General features: G+C 38.5%; 1 protein-coding gene across 2 annotated transcripts in view; it reads left to right on the top strand.

The window, feature by feature from the left end:
* Window positions 1-2,286, top strand: part of atg5 (ATG5 autophagy related 5 homolog (S. cerevisiae)) — a 63,383-nt gene extending 61,097 nt beyond the window's left edge. For both annotated transcript variants that reach the window (XM_067449396.1, XM_067449397.1), the window contains exon 8: window positions 28-2,286. In XM_067449396.1, coding sequence (XP_067305497.1) covers window positions 28-158 — 131 coding nt within the window. In that variant the 3' untranslated portion in view covers window positions 159-2,286. The remainder of the gene's footprint in view (window positions 1-27) is intronic.
* Window positions 2,287-14,945: the final 12,659 nt, after the last annotated feature.

Genomic DNA, 14,945 nt, shown 5'->3' with positions numbered 1-14,945 from the left:
AATTGTGTCGTTTTCTCTCGATCGCAGACGAGCCGAAGAGATTCCAGATCATGATTCATGGCATTGAGCCTCTTCTGGAGACGCCCATCCAGTGGCTGAGCGAACACTTGAGCCATCCGGACAACTTCCTCCACATCTGCATCATCCCAGCGGAGTGACTGAGTGTCCGATGGGATAACCGTCTGCAGAGACGGCTGTGATGGCACACACTCCTCCATTCCTGATTGCTCATCGAGTGGCCTTATCGAGCGCCGGCCATGCAACATCTCCAGAACACTGCAAAAAATGCTCTTCTTACTCAGTATTTGTGTCTTGCTTCTAGTCAAAATTTCTAAAAATGCTTACATTAAGAAACATTTACTAGACAAGTCAAAATTGTTGAATTAAGATTATTTTTCTCACCCCATTGGCAGATTATTTATCTTATTTTAAGCAAAAACTCTCTTCATTTTGAGTTATTTTCCCCAAAACAAGACAATAACTTCTGCTTTTCTAGTAAATACTTCTTGTTGTAAGAGTTTTTAGATGTTTGGACTCGAAACAAGACAAAAATACTGAGGAAGAAGAGCATTTTTTGCAGTGAATCCTGTGCACTTCACACAGAGACTCTCACACACACACGTACGTTTATTTCAGACGTGTTCCTGCTGCCTTTAAAGCTCTTACAGTCGTGCGTTTGCACAAGCTGATGTGATTGTAGTCCTAAATTAACTCTCGCGTTCCCACTCTAATCCGAGCACACTGCACAGAAAGCTCTTCTTTTTTAGTATTTGTTTCTTGTTTCCAGGCCAAATATCTAACAATTCTTAAATCAAGATGCATTTACTAGATCAGTAAAATGATATGAGAGATTTCTCCTTGTTTTGTTGAAAATAAAATCTAAATGAAGTGAGTTTTTGCTTAAAACAGGCAAAATGATCTGCCAATGGGGTGAGAAAAATAATCTTATTTCTGTTTGAAATCTTGTTTCTTGTTTCCGTCCCAATTTTATTTTCGACAAAACAAGAAATATGTCGTTTTACTGATCTAGTAAATGCATCTTATTTGAAAAATTGTTAGATATTTATACTGGAAACAAGACAACATGACTGAGGAAGAAGAGCATTGTGCGCTCTCAGATCTTTTAATTATTAGGATGAATCCTGTGTGTGTGTGTTTAATGAGGCCACTAAAATACTGTACGGACTTATCAACATGTTTTGTGGTCAGATGAAGTGTGAAATGAAGGAAGTGTAAAGCAGGACAAATGATGCCTTTAGGATTGTAGGGACGGATGTGTGTGACTTCATATAGACATGATGAGAATCGTCTGGCTCAGAGGAGGCCGTTAGTCACAGTCTCAGACTAACACGAGTGGGTCGACTGGAGCACACAACCAGCTTTCCAACCTCTACCTTATTTAATCATCTGGGTTAAGGTTTCATTGGCTTACACTGCAGAAAATGCTCTTCTTCCTCAGTCATTGTGTCTTGTTTTCAGTCTAAATATCTAACAATTCTTAAATCAAGATTTACTAGATCAGTAAAATTACATTTTTCCTTGTTTTCTTCTAATAAAATCCTAGTGAGTTTTTGCTTAAAACAGGCAAAATGATCTGCCAATGGGGTGAGAGAAATAACCGGTTTGCTTATCTAGTTTGAATCTTGATTTGAGAGTATTTAGATATTTGGAAACAAGAAAAAAAAATACTACATTAAAAGAGCATTTTTTTGCAGTGTAGCACAAACCAAGCGTTCCTTCTTTTAATCATCTGGGTTAAGGTTTTCATTGGTTTAGAGACTAAATAAAATTTTTAAACTTGTATCAAAAGCCAAAAAAACACATTGACATATCACGCCGTTTCCTTCCAGTTAACCTTACAGTATTTTCTTCTGTTCTGGCCATTTATTTACAACCTGCCGGCAGACTGTCTGTCTGTGTTTGGGGGATGTGGGCCTGTAGATCAGCGCCTCAGACGACACACAGCTGAGAGTGATTATTCGTTTAGAGGAATCGGTGAGTGTTTTACTCCAGAACGAGACAGAGAGACAGCGGGCGAAACCGCAGAGCTTACGTCTCTTCTCCACACACACGGCTGTTTGTGTACAGACCTACACATGTTTATATCATTCCTCATATGACTCCCAATAATTACAGAAGTAACGATGCTGCAGCCCGTCACGAGTCTAATAACACGGTTAAAGGGGACGTTCAACCAAAAATGAAAATTCTGTCATCATTTACTCACACTCATGTTGTTCCAAACCTGTTCACTGCAAAAAATGCTCTTCTTTTTTAATCATTTTGTCTTGTTTCCAATCCAGATATCTAAAAATTCTTAAACCAAGATGCATTTACTAGATCAGTAAAACCACATGAGATATTATTTCTTGTTTTATTAAAAATAATATCTGAGTGAAGAGAGTTTTTGCTTAAAACAGGCAAAATGATCTGCCAATGGGGTGAGAGAAATAATCTCATTTCTGTTCGGGACGGAAACAAGAAACAAGATTTCAAACAGAAATAAGATTATTTCTCTCACCCCATTGGCAGATCATTTTGCCTGTTTTAAGCAAAAACTCTCATTTCAAAATATCTTATTTCGTTTTACTTATCTAGTAAAGAATTATTCGATATTTAGACTGGAAACATGAGAAAATGACTGAGGAAGAAGAGCATTTTTTCAGTGTATGAGTTTCTTGTGCTGAACACAAAAGAAGATATTTGTAAGAATGTTTGTAACCAAGCAGAGAGAGCATCCATTGACTGCCATAGTAGTTTTCCTTTACTATGGCAGTGAATGGTTGCTCTCTCTGCTTGGTTACAAACATTCTTACAAATATCTTCTTTTGTGTTCAGCACAAGAAACTCATACAGGTTTTGGAACAACATGAGGGCGAGTAAACGATGACAGAATTTTAATTTTTGTTTGAACTGTCCCTTTAAATGATAACACTGCTCAAATGTGCATTTTCATGCAGTGATTGCTTTTCTGTCTTTGCTAGATTCATTTAAAATGCATTTAATTAAAAGTATTTTATAGCTATGCAGTGTTTGACTGTATTTTCTGTGTTCATTAATCAGAGCTCTTTCAGTGGGAACTATTCACAGACAAATACTCTCCGGCTACAATTTTACTATATTTAATATGAAACACTTAGATGTGCAACATGCACAATGAACATTACAAACAATAGTATGTTATTGCCACATGACCTCATAATATAGTAATACACTATATTGCCAAAAGTGTTGGGATGTCTCCTTTACACACACATGATCTTCCCATTGTTAACCCATGGGGTTTAATATGGAGTCAGCCCACCCTCTCTAACAGCTCCAGCTCTTCTGGGAAGGCTTTCCTCAAGGTTTAGGAGTGTGTTTATGGGGATTTTTGCCCATTCTTCTAGAAGCTCATTTGTGAGGTCAGGCACTGATGTTGGACGAGAAGGCCTGGCTCTCAGTCTCTGCTCTAATTCATCCCAAAGCTGTTCTATCGGGTTGAGCTCAGGACTCTGTGCAGGCCAGTCCAGTTCCTCCACACCAAACTCCTCATCCATGTCTTTATGGAGCGACGCTTTGTGCACTGGAGCGCAGTCATGCTGGGACAGGAAGGGGCCGTCCACAAACTGATCCCACAAAGCTGAGAGCATGAAATTGTCCAAAATGTCTTGGTGAAGCATTAAGAGTTCCTTTCACTGGAACTAAGGGGCCAACCCCTGAAAAACAACCCCACCCCATAATCCCCCCTCCACCAAACTTTACACTTGGCACAATGCAGTCAGGCAAGTCCCGTTCTCCCAGCGACCGCCAAACCCAGACTCGTCCATGTGATTGTCAGACTGAAGCGTGATTGGTTGCTCAGAGAACACGTCTCACTGCTCTAGAGTCCAGTGGCGGCTGCTTTACTCCACTGCATCCCACGCTTTGCATTGCTCTTGGTGATGTAAGGCTTGGATGAGCTGCTCGGCCGTGGAAACCCATTCCATGAAGCTCTCTCCGCTGTTCTTGAGCTCATCTGAAGGCCACAGAAGTCTGGAGGTCTGGAGCTGTTGACTCTGCAGAAAGTTGGGGACTTCTGCGCACTGTGACCCTCAGCATGCGCTGACCCCGCTCTGGGATTGAACACTTCGTGGCTGAGTTGCTGTTGTCCCCAATGGCTTCCACTTTGTTCTAATCCCACTAACAGTTGAGCGTGGAATATTTAGTAGTGAGGAAATGTCAGGAATGGACTTATTGCACAGGTGTCAGCCTATCACGGCCCCACGCTTGAGTTCACTGAGCTCCTGAGAGCGACCCATTCTCTCACTAATGTGTGTAGAAGCGTCTGCAGGCCGAGAGCTGGAGTTATACACCTGTGGCCATGAAGAGACTGAACACCTGAACTCAGGGATCTGGACGAGCGGACCAATGCTAACGGTAATATAGTGTATTTTAAAGTCAACATGAAATTAAACTCCACCAAATATATATCATTGGTCTTACTTTTTTTAGAAAGTAATATTGTAATGCATTATTTTTTTTAAATAACTGTCCCCAACATCGAGAATAAAAAATGCAGTAAACAGTAAAATCGTTTGCGCTACAAACCAGTGTTCATAATTATGATAATAAATATAGCTGTAAGCAGCAGTTATCGGGACTAAGCACAACCGAAGCAAACAGACTAGCAGCAGACCAACTGCAACAACGAGTAAAGACATTTGGAGACGATATTAAGCAAAAAGGTTGAAAACACATAAATATATGGAGTTTTGTAGAGCCAATTTCATGTTTTGTTACATGAAAAGTAACAATCGTTCTCAGAGAGCCACCATTCATAAGTGTGCAACATTTGGTGAAAATTGCCAATTGAATCATCTTTAGTTAATCAAGAATTTAGTTTCTAGGCCTTACGGTTCAAAAGTTATCACAAACACAAGTGCACATTTGGACAGGGGATGGCGCTAGAGGGACTGCGGTAGTGTCTCCGGTTTGTGGTGAATGTTTGGACTGTCTCTGTGTCAAATTGTATAACTTTCCTGGAAGCTGTTCTATGAGCGGCCATAGACTTCCAGAGCGGAAGAAGAAGAACGCCAAAGAATACAATAGGTGTCTTCATAGCTTTGGTGTTTGGCCCCTAATTATTAATACGATAAAACAGTTTACAATATCAAGTGGAATGGCCTTATTGCACAGGTGTCAGCCTATCACGGCCCCACGCTTGAGTTCACTGAGCTCCTGAGAGCGACCCATTCTCTCACTAATGTGTGTAGAAGCGTCTGCAGGCCGAGAGCTGGAGTTATACACCTGTGGCCATGAAGAGACTGAACACCTGAACTCAGGTGTTCAGAAAAAGACTTCAGTTTGAGACCGGAAGAGTTGAGTTGCAAATGAGGTGGATAGTTTACCAAGATGTGTGAAGTTAAAGTCGGCTTTAAAGTGAACTTTCACTGGGCTCTTTTTCCTCTTTTGTGCCGTATATCGAGTGAAACGCTTCTCAAACAAGAGCAAATGTAGGCGGGGCTTGCTCGTGTCTGTGGGGAGTTGATTGGATGGCTGTGGTTTGCTATTGGCTGATCTCATGTGAGTGACAGGTGGCTCCGCCCTCGTCTTCAGAGAACAGATGAAGTTATTCTGACTCAAGATTATTAACACAATAATGATGTGCACCGATAAACCATTTACAATAGACACTGCAATAAACCATTAACAACTAAATTGACTTCAGAAAAGCGCGCGTGTGCGCGTGTGCGCGTGTGTGTGTGTGTGTGTGTGTGTGCGCCCTTGTTTATATTACATTCTGGGGACCAAATGTCCCCTTAAGGAAAGTAAAAAAGTTCTGAGATTACCTACATTGTGGGAACCAGCCAGCGGTCCCCACTTTTCAAAAGGCTTATAAATCACACAGGAGTTTTTTTTTTGAGAAAGTAAAAATGCAGAATGTTTCCTGTGTGTGTGTGTGAGCCTGTTTATGTGATTTGTGAGGACACAAATTGTTATAACTACATGGGTATTACACTGGTATTACAATGTAAACTTTGTTTATGAGGACATTCTAAATGTCCTCATATTTCAAATAGGTTTAAAAAAAATTTTTTGAGAAAGTAAAAATGCAGAATGTTTCTTGTGATGGGTAGGTTTAGGGGCTGTGTGTGTGTGTGTGTGTGTGTGTGTGTGTGTGTGTGTGTGTGTGTGTGTGTGTGTGTGTGTGTGTGTGTGTGTGTGTGTGTGTGTGTGTGTGTGATGGGTAGGTTTAGGGTCAGTGTAAGGGGATAGAAAATACGGTTTGTACAGTATAAAAACCATTACGCCTATGGAATGTCCCCACATTTCACAAAAACAAACGTGTGTGTGTGTGTGTGTGTGTGTGTGTGTGTGTGAGTGATAGGTAGGTTTAGGTGTGTGTGTGTGTGTGTGTGTGTGTGTGTGTGTGTGTGTGTGTGTGTGTGTGTGTGTGTGTGTGTGTGTGTAGGTTTAGGGGCAGTGTAAGGGGATAGAAATACAGTTTGTACAGTATAAAAACCATTACGCCTATGGAATGTCCCCACATTTCACAAAAACAAACGTGTGTCACTTTTGGGACATCAAAGTGAAGCCGAACTCTTCGTGTGTTCATTAAATAAAGAGCTGTCCTGATTCCAGTAAACCCGTCACTTAAAGATCAGAGCAGCCGCTCCTCCTGCCATCTCTCCGGCACGCAAAAAACAGACTCTTCTTACTCAGTATTTTTGTCTTGTTTCTAGTCAAAATATCTAAAAAAAATGTACATTAAGAAACATTTAATAATTGTCTTGTTTTGGGAAAAATAACTCTAAATGAAGAGAGTTTTTGCTTAAAATAAGATAAATAATCTTGTTTTCTGTTTGAATTAAGATTATTTTTCTCACCCCATTGGCAGATTATTTATCTTATTTTAAGCAAAAACTCTCTTCATTTTGAGTTATTTTTCCCCAAAACAAGACAATAAGCTTTTGCTTGTCTAGTAAATGTTTCTTAATGTAAGAATTGTTAGATATTGAGACTAGAAACAAGACAGAAATACTGAGTAAGAAGAGCTTTTGTGCCGTGTTCAGACGTTTGTTCTGATGTCGTAAGAGCAGTAAAATGGCTGAAGCTCATTCCTTCATTTCCTCCGTGTCTTGTGTGGCTGAAGTCCTGCCCGTTTGGGGCTCTTTGAAGTGGATTTAATGAGGAAGCGGACAGGGTTCATGTCTCCTTCAGCTCTCTCACATCAGCCTTTATGCACATTACTCTTGTGTCGTCCACTCCCCTGCGCTCGCTGATTGGGATATAAAAGTAAAACTCAAAGGCCGTAACTCAGCCAAACCCTGTTAAGTTATATGAGGTGTCAGAAGACAACTTTCCCCTCGCTACACCTGGAGCGCAGCGGAGGATCGCAGACTCAACTCTCTCTTCTCCAGAGTCTCTGCATCCTGTCATTAACCCCGGCCCTAATGGACAGGTGCTGAGGGACCCGAGGGATCATTCAGGGGCCGCTGAGGAGCATTCTCTCAGTTTGGGTTTAATATTCTTTTCTTTTGTACGTTGACTCGTTTCGTTCTCTTTCCTTTGCTTTTTCAGTAGAGTTAACACAGATCATGTGTTCTACAAAAGACATTTAGCTGACATTAGATGCGGACAAATACACAACTTCATTACTAGAGTAACAGCACTGCTGGTCAAATATTACTCCGCTACAGGTGAAAGCAAACAGATTTTTACTGGAGTAAAAGTACAGAAGTATTAGTTTTCAAAAGTACTTAAGTATCAAAAGTAAATGTCCTTCTTTATGTCGCCGCATTATTGTATTATAGTTGTATAAATGCACATTATGCCATCATGGTTTAAGCCAGTCAGTGACGCTCCATCTGACACACTAGCAGACGACTAACTTAAACTCATTTAAATACTTGTAGAAAAGTTACAAAGCTCTTTATAAAGCTGCTGTCACTTTAAGGCCGAATGCACGGATCCAATACACTGATACACATCTGATATTCTCACACTGTTCACCTTCACTGAAGACAGAATCAACTTTGTTTATGTGAATCCTCCACTAAATGAGCATTTGGACATCCGTCTTCTTCCATTTTGCTCTAAACTATAAATCAGTGTTTAATAAATGCTGTGAAATCATTGAACTTCACGCTTATTTCGACCGATCTAGCGGGCTATGTGTAATATAAAAATTATAGTCCAATCAATCGCGGGTGGATGAGAAATAAATCATTGTGTTTGTTTGATAAAGACGTTTACGAGCCCTGCGATCGAGAGAATCATTCCCTCACTCTATCCTCTCCCTCATGAACTGACAGGGGAGCAGAAGCTCATTAAATATGCAAATCTTCTCCAATCCTAGCCGTGGGCGTTTCCTTCCAAGTCTCCAGTGACACGCCCATCAGAACCCAGCGTTCAGGAGAGAGCCTCAAAACCAGTGCAGACAATAGCCTATTACTGATGAGTTATGATGTTTCTGAATGTAAAAACCACACAAACGTCATTAGTTGACCTCAGACAACAGTATAAGAAAATAAAAAAGCCAGTTCATTACACCTTTAAAAAATATATCATTTTATATAAGAAAATATAATCTATTGTCACTACTGTAAATCCATATTAAATTATTATGGGATCTCCTTCAATGCTTTTAGAAACTTTACTTTTTAAATGATTTTGTTTTTATATTTTTCAGATACATTTCTAGATTAACATATTTACATCAGATTAACATATTTACATCATATTATTAACATCAGAAGTAACTGTAATTAAATTACAGTAACTAATTACACCCAACACTGGTGTGACATTATGCCTGATGTGTTTATTAACGTTTGTAAGCTTTTCTTTTTAATTTATGAAAGTTGTCATTTATTGACCCATACTTGTCACACCATTGGACAGTTTTTGAGATTTGGCTCGAAAATGTAAATAATCGGAAGACAAAGCAGTTTTAATATCAACAGGTCCATGTTAGACAAAGAAATGTTTAACCATAATAATGATGACGATAATAATTATATGAATTTATCGGTATAACTTTAGTATGGGGAACACATATTCACTATTAACTCTGCCTTCTGCCTCATAATCTCCTAATTTACTGCTTATTAATAGTTAGTAAGGTAGTTTTTGTAGCGGTTAAGTTTAGGTATTGGGTCGGATTAAGGGATGTAGAATAAGCTCATGCAGAATAAGGCATTAATATGAGCTTTATAAGTGCTCATAAACAGACAATATCATAGTAATATCCAGGATCATAACACACTCGTTAATAGTTCATAACTGAACACTAAATAAAGTGTTAGCACGTCTTTGTGTGTCAGTGAAAATGTCAACCCATGTTTTTGGAGTTTAGCACAAATGTCTTTCCAGCGAGCCTGTGATTATTGGTGTAAAGACACGAGCCTCGGATCTGCTGTTCTGTCACTGTTAATTATTACACTGCAAAAAATGCTTTTCTTTTTCTTTTTTTCTGTCACTGTTCTAGCTTCAGTGATCCAGACATCATCACACAGCGGTAAACTGAGGACGTCAGTTATCGAGTTTAATCCGCACGCTCACACGGGGCCTATAAATGTACAATTTGGGAAGAGCTGAAAGGCATTCCAGTCCATGTAGTCAGCCTTCTCAGAACTGGATTAGGAAGAGGACACACACATCACACACACATCACACACACATCTGCTTAACAATGAACATACCTTCAGACTTTCAGCTCTGACAAGCCAACATCAAATCTCTACGTTCATCAGTCTTTGTGTAGAAGTGTTCATATGAGCCAAAGCTTGTCAGTCTAATGTTCAGTTAAGGGTCATTCTAGATTAAAATAAAATCTAAATGAAGAGAGTTTTTGCTTAAAATAAGATAAATAATCTGCTAATGGGGTGAGAAAAATAATCTTGTTTTCTGTTTGAATTAAGATTATTTTTCTCAACCCATTGGCAGATTATTTATCTTATTTTAAGCAAAAACTCTCTTCATTTTGAGTTATTTTTTCCCAAAACAAGACAATAATTTGTACTTGTCTAGTAAATGTTTCTTGTTTTAAGAGTTTTTAGATATTAGACTAGAAACAAGACAAAAATACTGAGGAAGAAGAGCATTTTTTGCGTTGTGTGTTTTTGCGTTGTGTGTTTTTGCGTTGTGTGTTTTTGCGTTGTGTGTTTTTGCGTTGTGTGTTTTTGCGTTGTGTGTTTTTGCGTTGTGTGTTTTTGCGTAGCGTGATCTAGGCCTGCTGTGGTGATGGTTTGTGTGTGTGGCGTTTTAAAGATTGGATTTGATGACTGATGCGTTTGTCTGTCGAGTCACGGATCTGTTCATCGGAAGTGCAGATGAAGCTTCTCATAATTATGGGCTTGATGTGTTGCAAACTTTCCCCCAGAGCTATACTCACTACACGGCAAAACATGCTCTTCTTCCTCAGTATTTTTGTCTTGTTTCTAGTCCAAACATCTAAAAACTCTTAAAACAGGAAGTATTTACTAGACAAGCAAAAGTAATTGTCTTGTTTTGGGGAAAATAACTCAAAATGAAGAGAGTTTTTGCTTAAAATAAGATAAATAATCTGCCAATGGGGTGAGAAAAATAATCTTGTTTTCTGTTTGAATTAAGATTATTTTTCTCACCCCATCGGCAGATTATTTATCTTATTTAAATTTTGAGTACTTTTCCCCCAAAACAAGACAATAATTTGTACTTGTCTAGTAAATGTTTCTTAATGTAAGAGTTTTTAGATGTTTGGATTAGAAACCAGACACAAATACTGAGGAAGAAGAGCCTGTTTTGCCGTGTGGTCTTTAATGTTCTCGTTTGCTGTGTTTTGAAGTACCTGTAAGATCCTTTTCTTTTTCTAAAGCGACATTTTTTCCACATCGTCTTTATCTGAAAAACTCTAAAATAACAGATCTGATAGTGCCAAATGTTGTTTTAATTAACATGGCGGGGGAAGAAATACATCTCAGCGCTTCTGTTCTGCATTCCCTGAAGAACCGGCGTTCGCTCGCAGAGAATTAGCAAAGGTTCTCGGGCCACAAACCAGTCATAAGGGTTGTTTAAAAAATAATAATTATATTAAATAAATATATATAGTAGGGGTGTAATGATTCGTTTTAACAACGATTCGATTTGTATCACGATTTGAGGTTGTCGACTCGATTTAAGGACGATATTGGTTAATTTAGAACGATACGATCCGAAACGATTCAGTGACTCTTTAGCCAAAAATATAAATCAGTGTGACAATCAGATGTTTTATTTCAGTCGAATCAAATCATTGTTAAAACGAATCGTTACACCCCTAGTATATATACAGTCTTGTTCAAAATAATAGCAGTACAATGTGACTAACCAGAATAATCAAGGTTTTTAGTATATTTTTTTATTGCTACGTGGCAAACAAGTTACCAGTAGGTTCAGTAGATTCTCAGAAAACAAACAAGACCCAGCATTCATGATATGCACGCTCTTAAGGCTGTGCAATTGGGCAATTAGTTGAAAGGGGTGTGTTAAAAAAAATAGCAGTGTAGCATTCAATCACTGAGGTCATCAATTTTGTGAAGAAACAGGTGTGAATCAGGTGGCCCCTATTTAAGGATGAAGCCAACACTTGTTGAACATGCATTTGAAAGCTGAGGAAAATGGGTCGTTCAAGACATTGTTCAGAAGAACAGCGTACTTTGATTAAAAAGTTGATTAGAGAGGGGAAAACCTATAAAGAGGTGCAAAAAATGATAGGCTGTTCAGCTAAAATGATCTCCAATGCCTTAAAATGGAGAGCAAAACCAGAGAGACGTGGAAGAAAACGGAAGACAACCATCAAAATGGATAGAAGAATAACCAGAATGGCAAAGGCTCAGCCAATGATCACCTCCAGGATGATCAAAGACAGTCTGGAGTTACCTGTAAGTACTGTGACAGTTAGAAGACGTCTGTGTGAAGCTAATCTATTTTCAAGAATCCCCCGCAAAGTCCCTCTGTTAAAAAAAGGCATGTGCAGAAGAGGTTACAATTTGCCAAAGAACACATCAACTGGCCTAAAGAGAAATGGAGGAACATTTTGTGGACTGATGAGAGTAAAATTGTTCTTTTTGGGTCCAAGGGCCACAGGCAGTTTGTGAGACGACCCCCAAACTCTGAATTCAAGCCACAGTACACAGTGAAGACAGTGAAGCATGGAGGTGCAAGCATCATGATATGGGCATGTTTCTCCTACTATGGTGTTGGGCCTATTTATCGCATACCAGGGATCATGGATCAGTTTGCATATGTTAAAATACTTGAAGAGGTCATGTTGCCCTATGCTGAAGAGGACATGCCCTTGAAACGGTTGTTTCAACAAGACAATGACCCAAAACACACTAGTAAACGGGCAAAGTCTTGGTTCCAAACCAACAAAATTAATGTTATGGAGTGGCCAGCCCAATCTCCAGACCTTAATCCAATTGAGAACTTGTGGGGTGATATCAAAAATGCTGTTTCTGAAGCAAAACCAAGAAATGTGAATGAATTGTGGAATGTTGTTAAAGAATCATGGAGTGGAATAACAGCTGAGAGGTGCCACAAGTTGGTTGACTCCATGCCACACAGATGTCAAGCAGTTTTAAAAAACTGTGGTCATACAACTAAATATTAGTTTAGTGATTCACAGGATTGCTAAATCCCAGAAAAAAAATGTTTGTACAAAATAGTTTTGAGTTTGTACAGTCAAAGGTAGACACTGCTATTTTTTTGAACACACCCCTTTCATCTAATTGCCCAATTGCACAGCCTTAAGAGCGTGCATATCATGAATGCTGGGTCTCATTTGTTTTCTGAGAATCTACTGAACCTACTGGTAACTTGTTTGCCACGTAGCAATAAAAAATATACTAAACACCTTGATTATTCTGGTTAGTCACATTGTACTGCTATTATTTTGAACAAGACTGTATATATGCATTTTTTATGACCCTTATGACTGGTTTTGTGGTATATATATATATATATATATATATATATATTTTTTTTTTTTTTTTTTCATTGATTTATGGTTTGTTAGGACAATATTTGGCTGACTATTTACAAATCTGGAATCTAAGAGTGCAATAAAAAAAAATCTAAACATTGAGAAAATCTCCTTTAAAGTTGTCCAAATTAAGTAATATTACTACTAATAATACATTTCTAAAATATGTATGGTACACTGTAAACAATGATTTAAAAAATACGTTTCCTGCTTGCCTTTAAATTTTGAGTTAATACGATGAACATTTTTTGAGATTCGACAACCTTTATTAAAATATTATAATAAAATTGTGTAAGCATATTGGGTAATTGTGTGTTTTATTTGTGATGACGCAGCCAAATTGTGCTATTTTCATGATTTATCAAATATTTTATGTGGTTCAGATACAATAATATTTTGAGTTTCTATTTATTAAACCAATTTCCTTCATTGTATCAACTCACATTTTTAATTTCAATAAACTCAACATTTTAAGGCAACCAGATTACTCACTTTTTTAAGTTAAACCAACCAAAAATTTTTACAGTGTACAAGTGACTTTAAATGTTTAAGTTGTTTCAACTTAAAGTATGTTAAACTGACTTTAAAAAATTAGTTACATCTTGTATAACTAATAAAAAGAAGTTGAACATTTCCTAACTTATTTTGATGAGTTAAAACAATGTAAACACATATGTTGTCATAACTTATTGAACTTATAATATTTTACAGTGCCGGGTCACCAATATCCCCATATCGCTTTAGGGGCTCCATCGAAAGACGTCTGTCTCCGAATCCATGTTTTAATCGAGAGTCTGTCCCTTTTGCCCCGTCGTGCCCCATGAATAATGAAAGAGCACACAAGTGACCAATGCATTAGATCAGTGAAGATTTATATTATAATTTACATTTCGTCAAAGCTGTACTTAAATAGCTACGTAAACCAGTATGTAAACAAAGACAGTATTTCTCTTTAATTCAAAGCTGAAGATGAGGTGAAGACTTTGGTCATACTTTAGGACAGATGAGACACTTCTGCATCCGTCCTTCTTCTGTTGTGGACAGGATCATTAAAGACAAAGAGAAAAGTTCAAACGTAAGAGTCCAGTGCATACGCAGGCCGAGGCGATCCGCAGCGCTCACCACAGACCTGCAGGACAGACGCTCCTCTGAAGAGTTCACTTTGGTTATCGGCTCCACATTCTCCTTTTTATCATTTTTGGTTTCAGTGATGTGCCACACATTAGGAAGAAATCAGAGTCGGCGGCCGTCTCCGACAGACACACGGCTGCTCTCTGGCTCACACACACACACCTGCACATTAGGACATTTGGGTTCCTCTTCAAGTAGCAAAACAAATATTACAAATGCCTCTCAAGCGTACACACACTCACACACACTCACGTTTGTTTTTGTGAAATGTGGGGACATTCCATAGGCGTAATGGGTTTTATACTGTACAAACCATATTTTCTATCCCCTTACACTGCCCCTAAACCTACCCATCACACACACACACACACACACACACACACACACTGCCCCTAAACCTACCCATCACACACACACACACACACTGCTCCTAAACCTACCCATCACACACACATTCTGCATTTTTACTTTCTCATAAAAACTCCTCCTGTGTGATTTATAAGCCTTTTGTAAAGTGGGGCCATGGGTAATGTCCTCATATTTCACCCTCTCCTGTAATACCTGTGTCATACCCATGGCATTATACACATCTGTGTCCTCACGTCACAAAAACAAGCACACACACACACACACACACGTACACATTTGAGGTAACAGTTGTTGTTAATAATATAACATGCCCTTTTTGCATTCATTATATTGTGTAGAGCTCAACATTAAGAGAATAAATGTAATGTAAAACACGTACACATAGATATGTAACTTCTCCTAGAGTAAAAAATGCCTTCCTCTGACTTCAGCCCACATTAAACAATCCTCCTGAATGCGGGACGCTCTGCAGTCACAC

This window comes from Pseudorasbora parva, chromosome 7 (genome assembly GCF_024679245.1).
Source record: "Pseudorasbora parva isolate DD20220531a chromosome 7, ASM2467924v1, whole genome shotgun sequence".
Lineage (NCBI taxonomy): Eukaryota > Metazoa > Chordata > Actinopteri > Cypriniformes > Gobionidae > Pseudorasbora > Pseudorasbora parva.
This window is presented reverse-complemented; position numbering and strand designations above follow the sequence as displayed.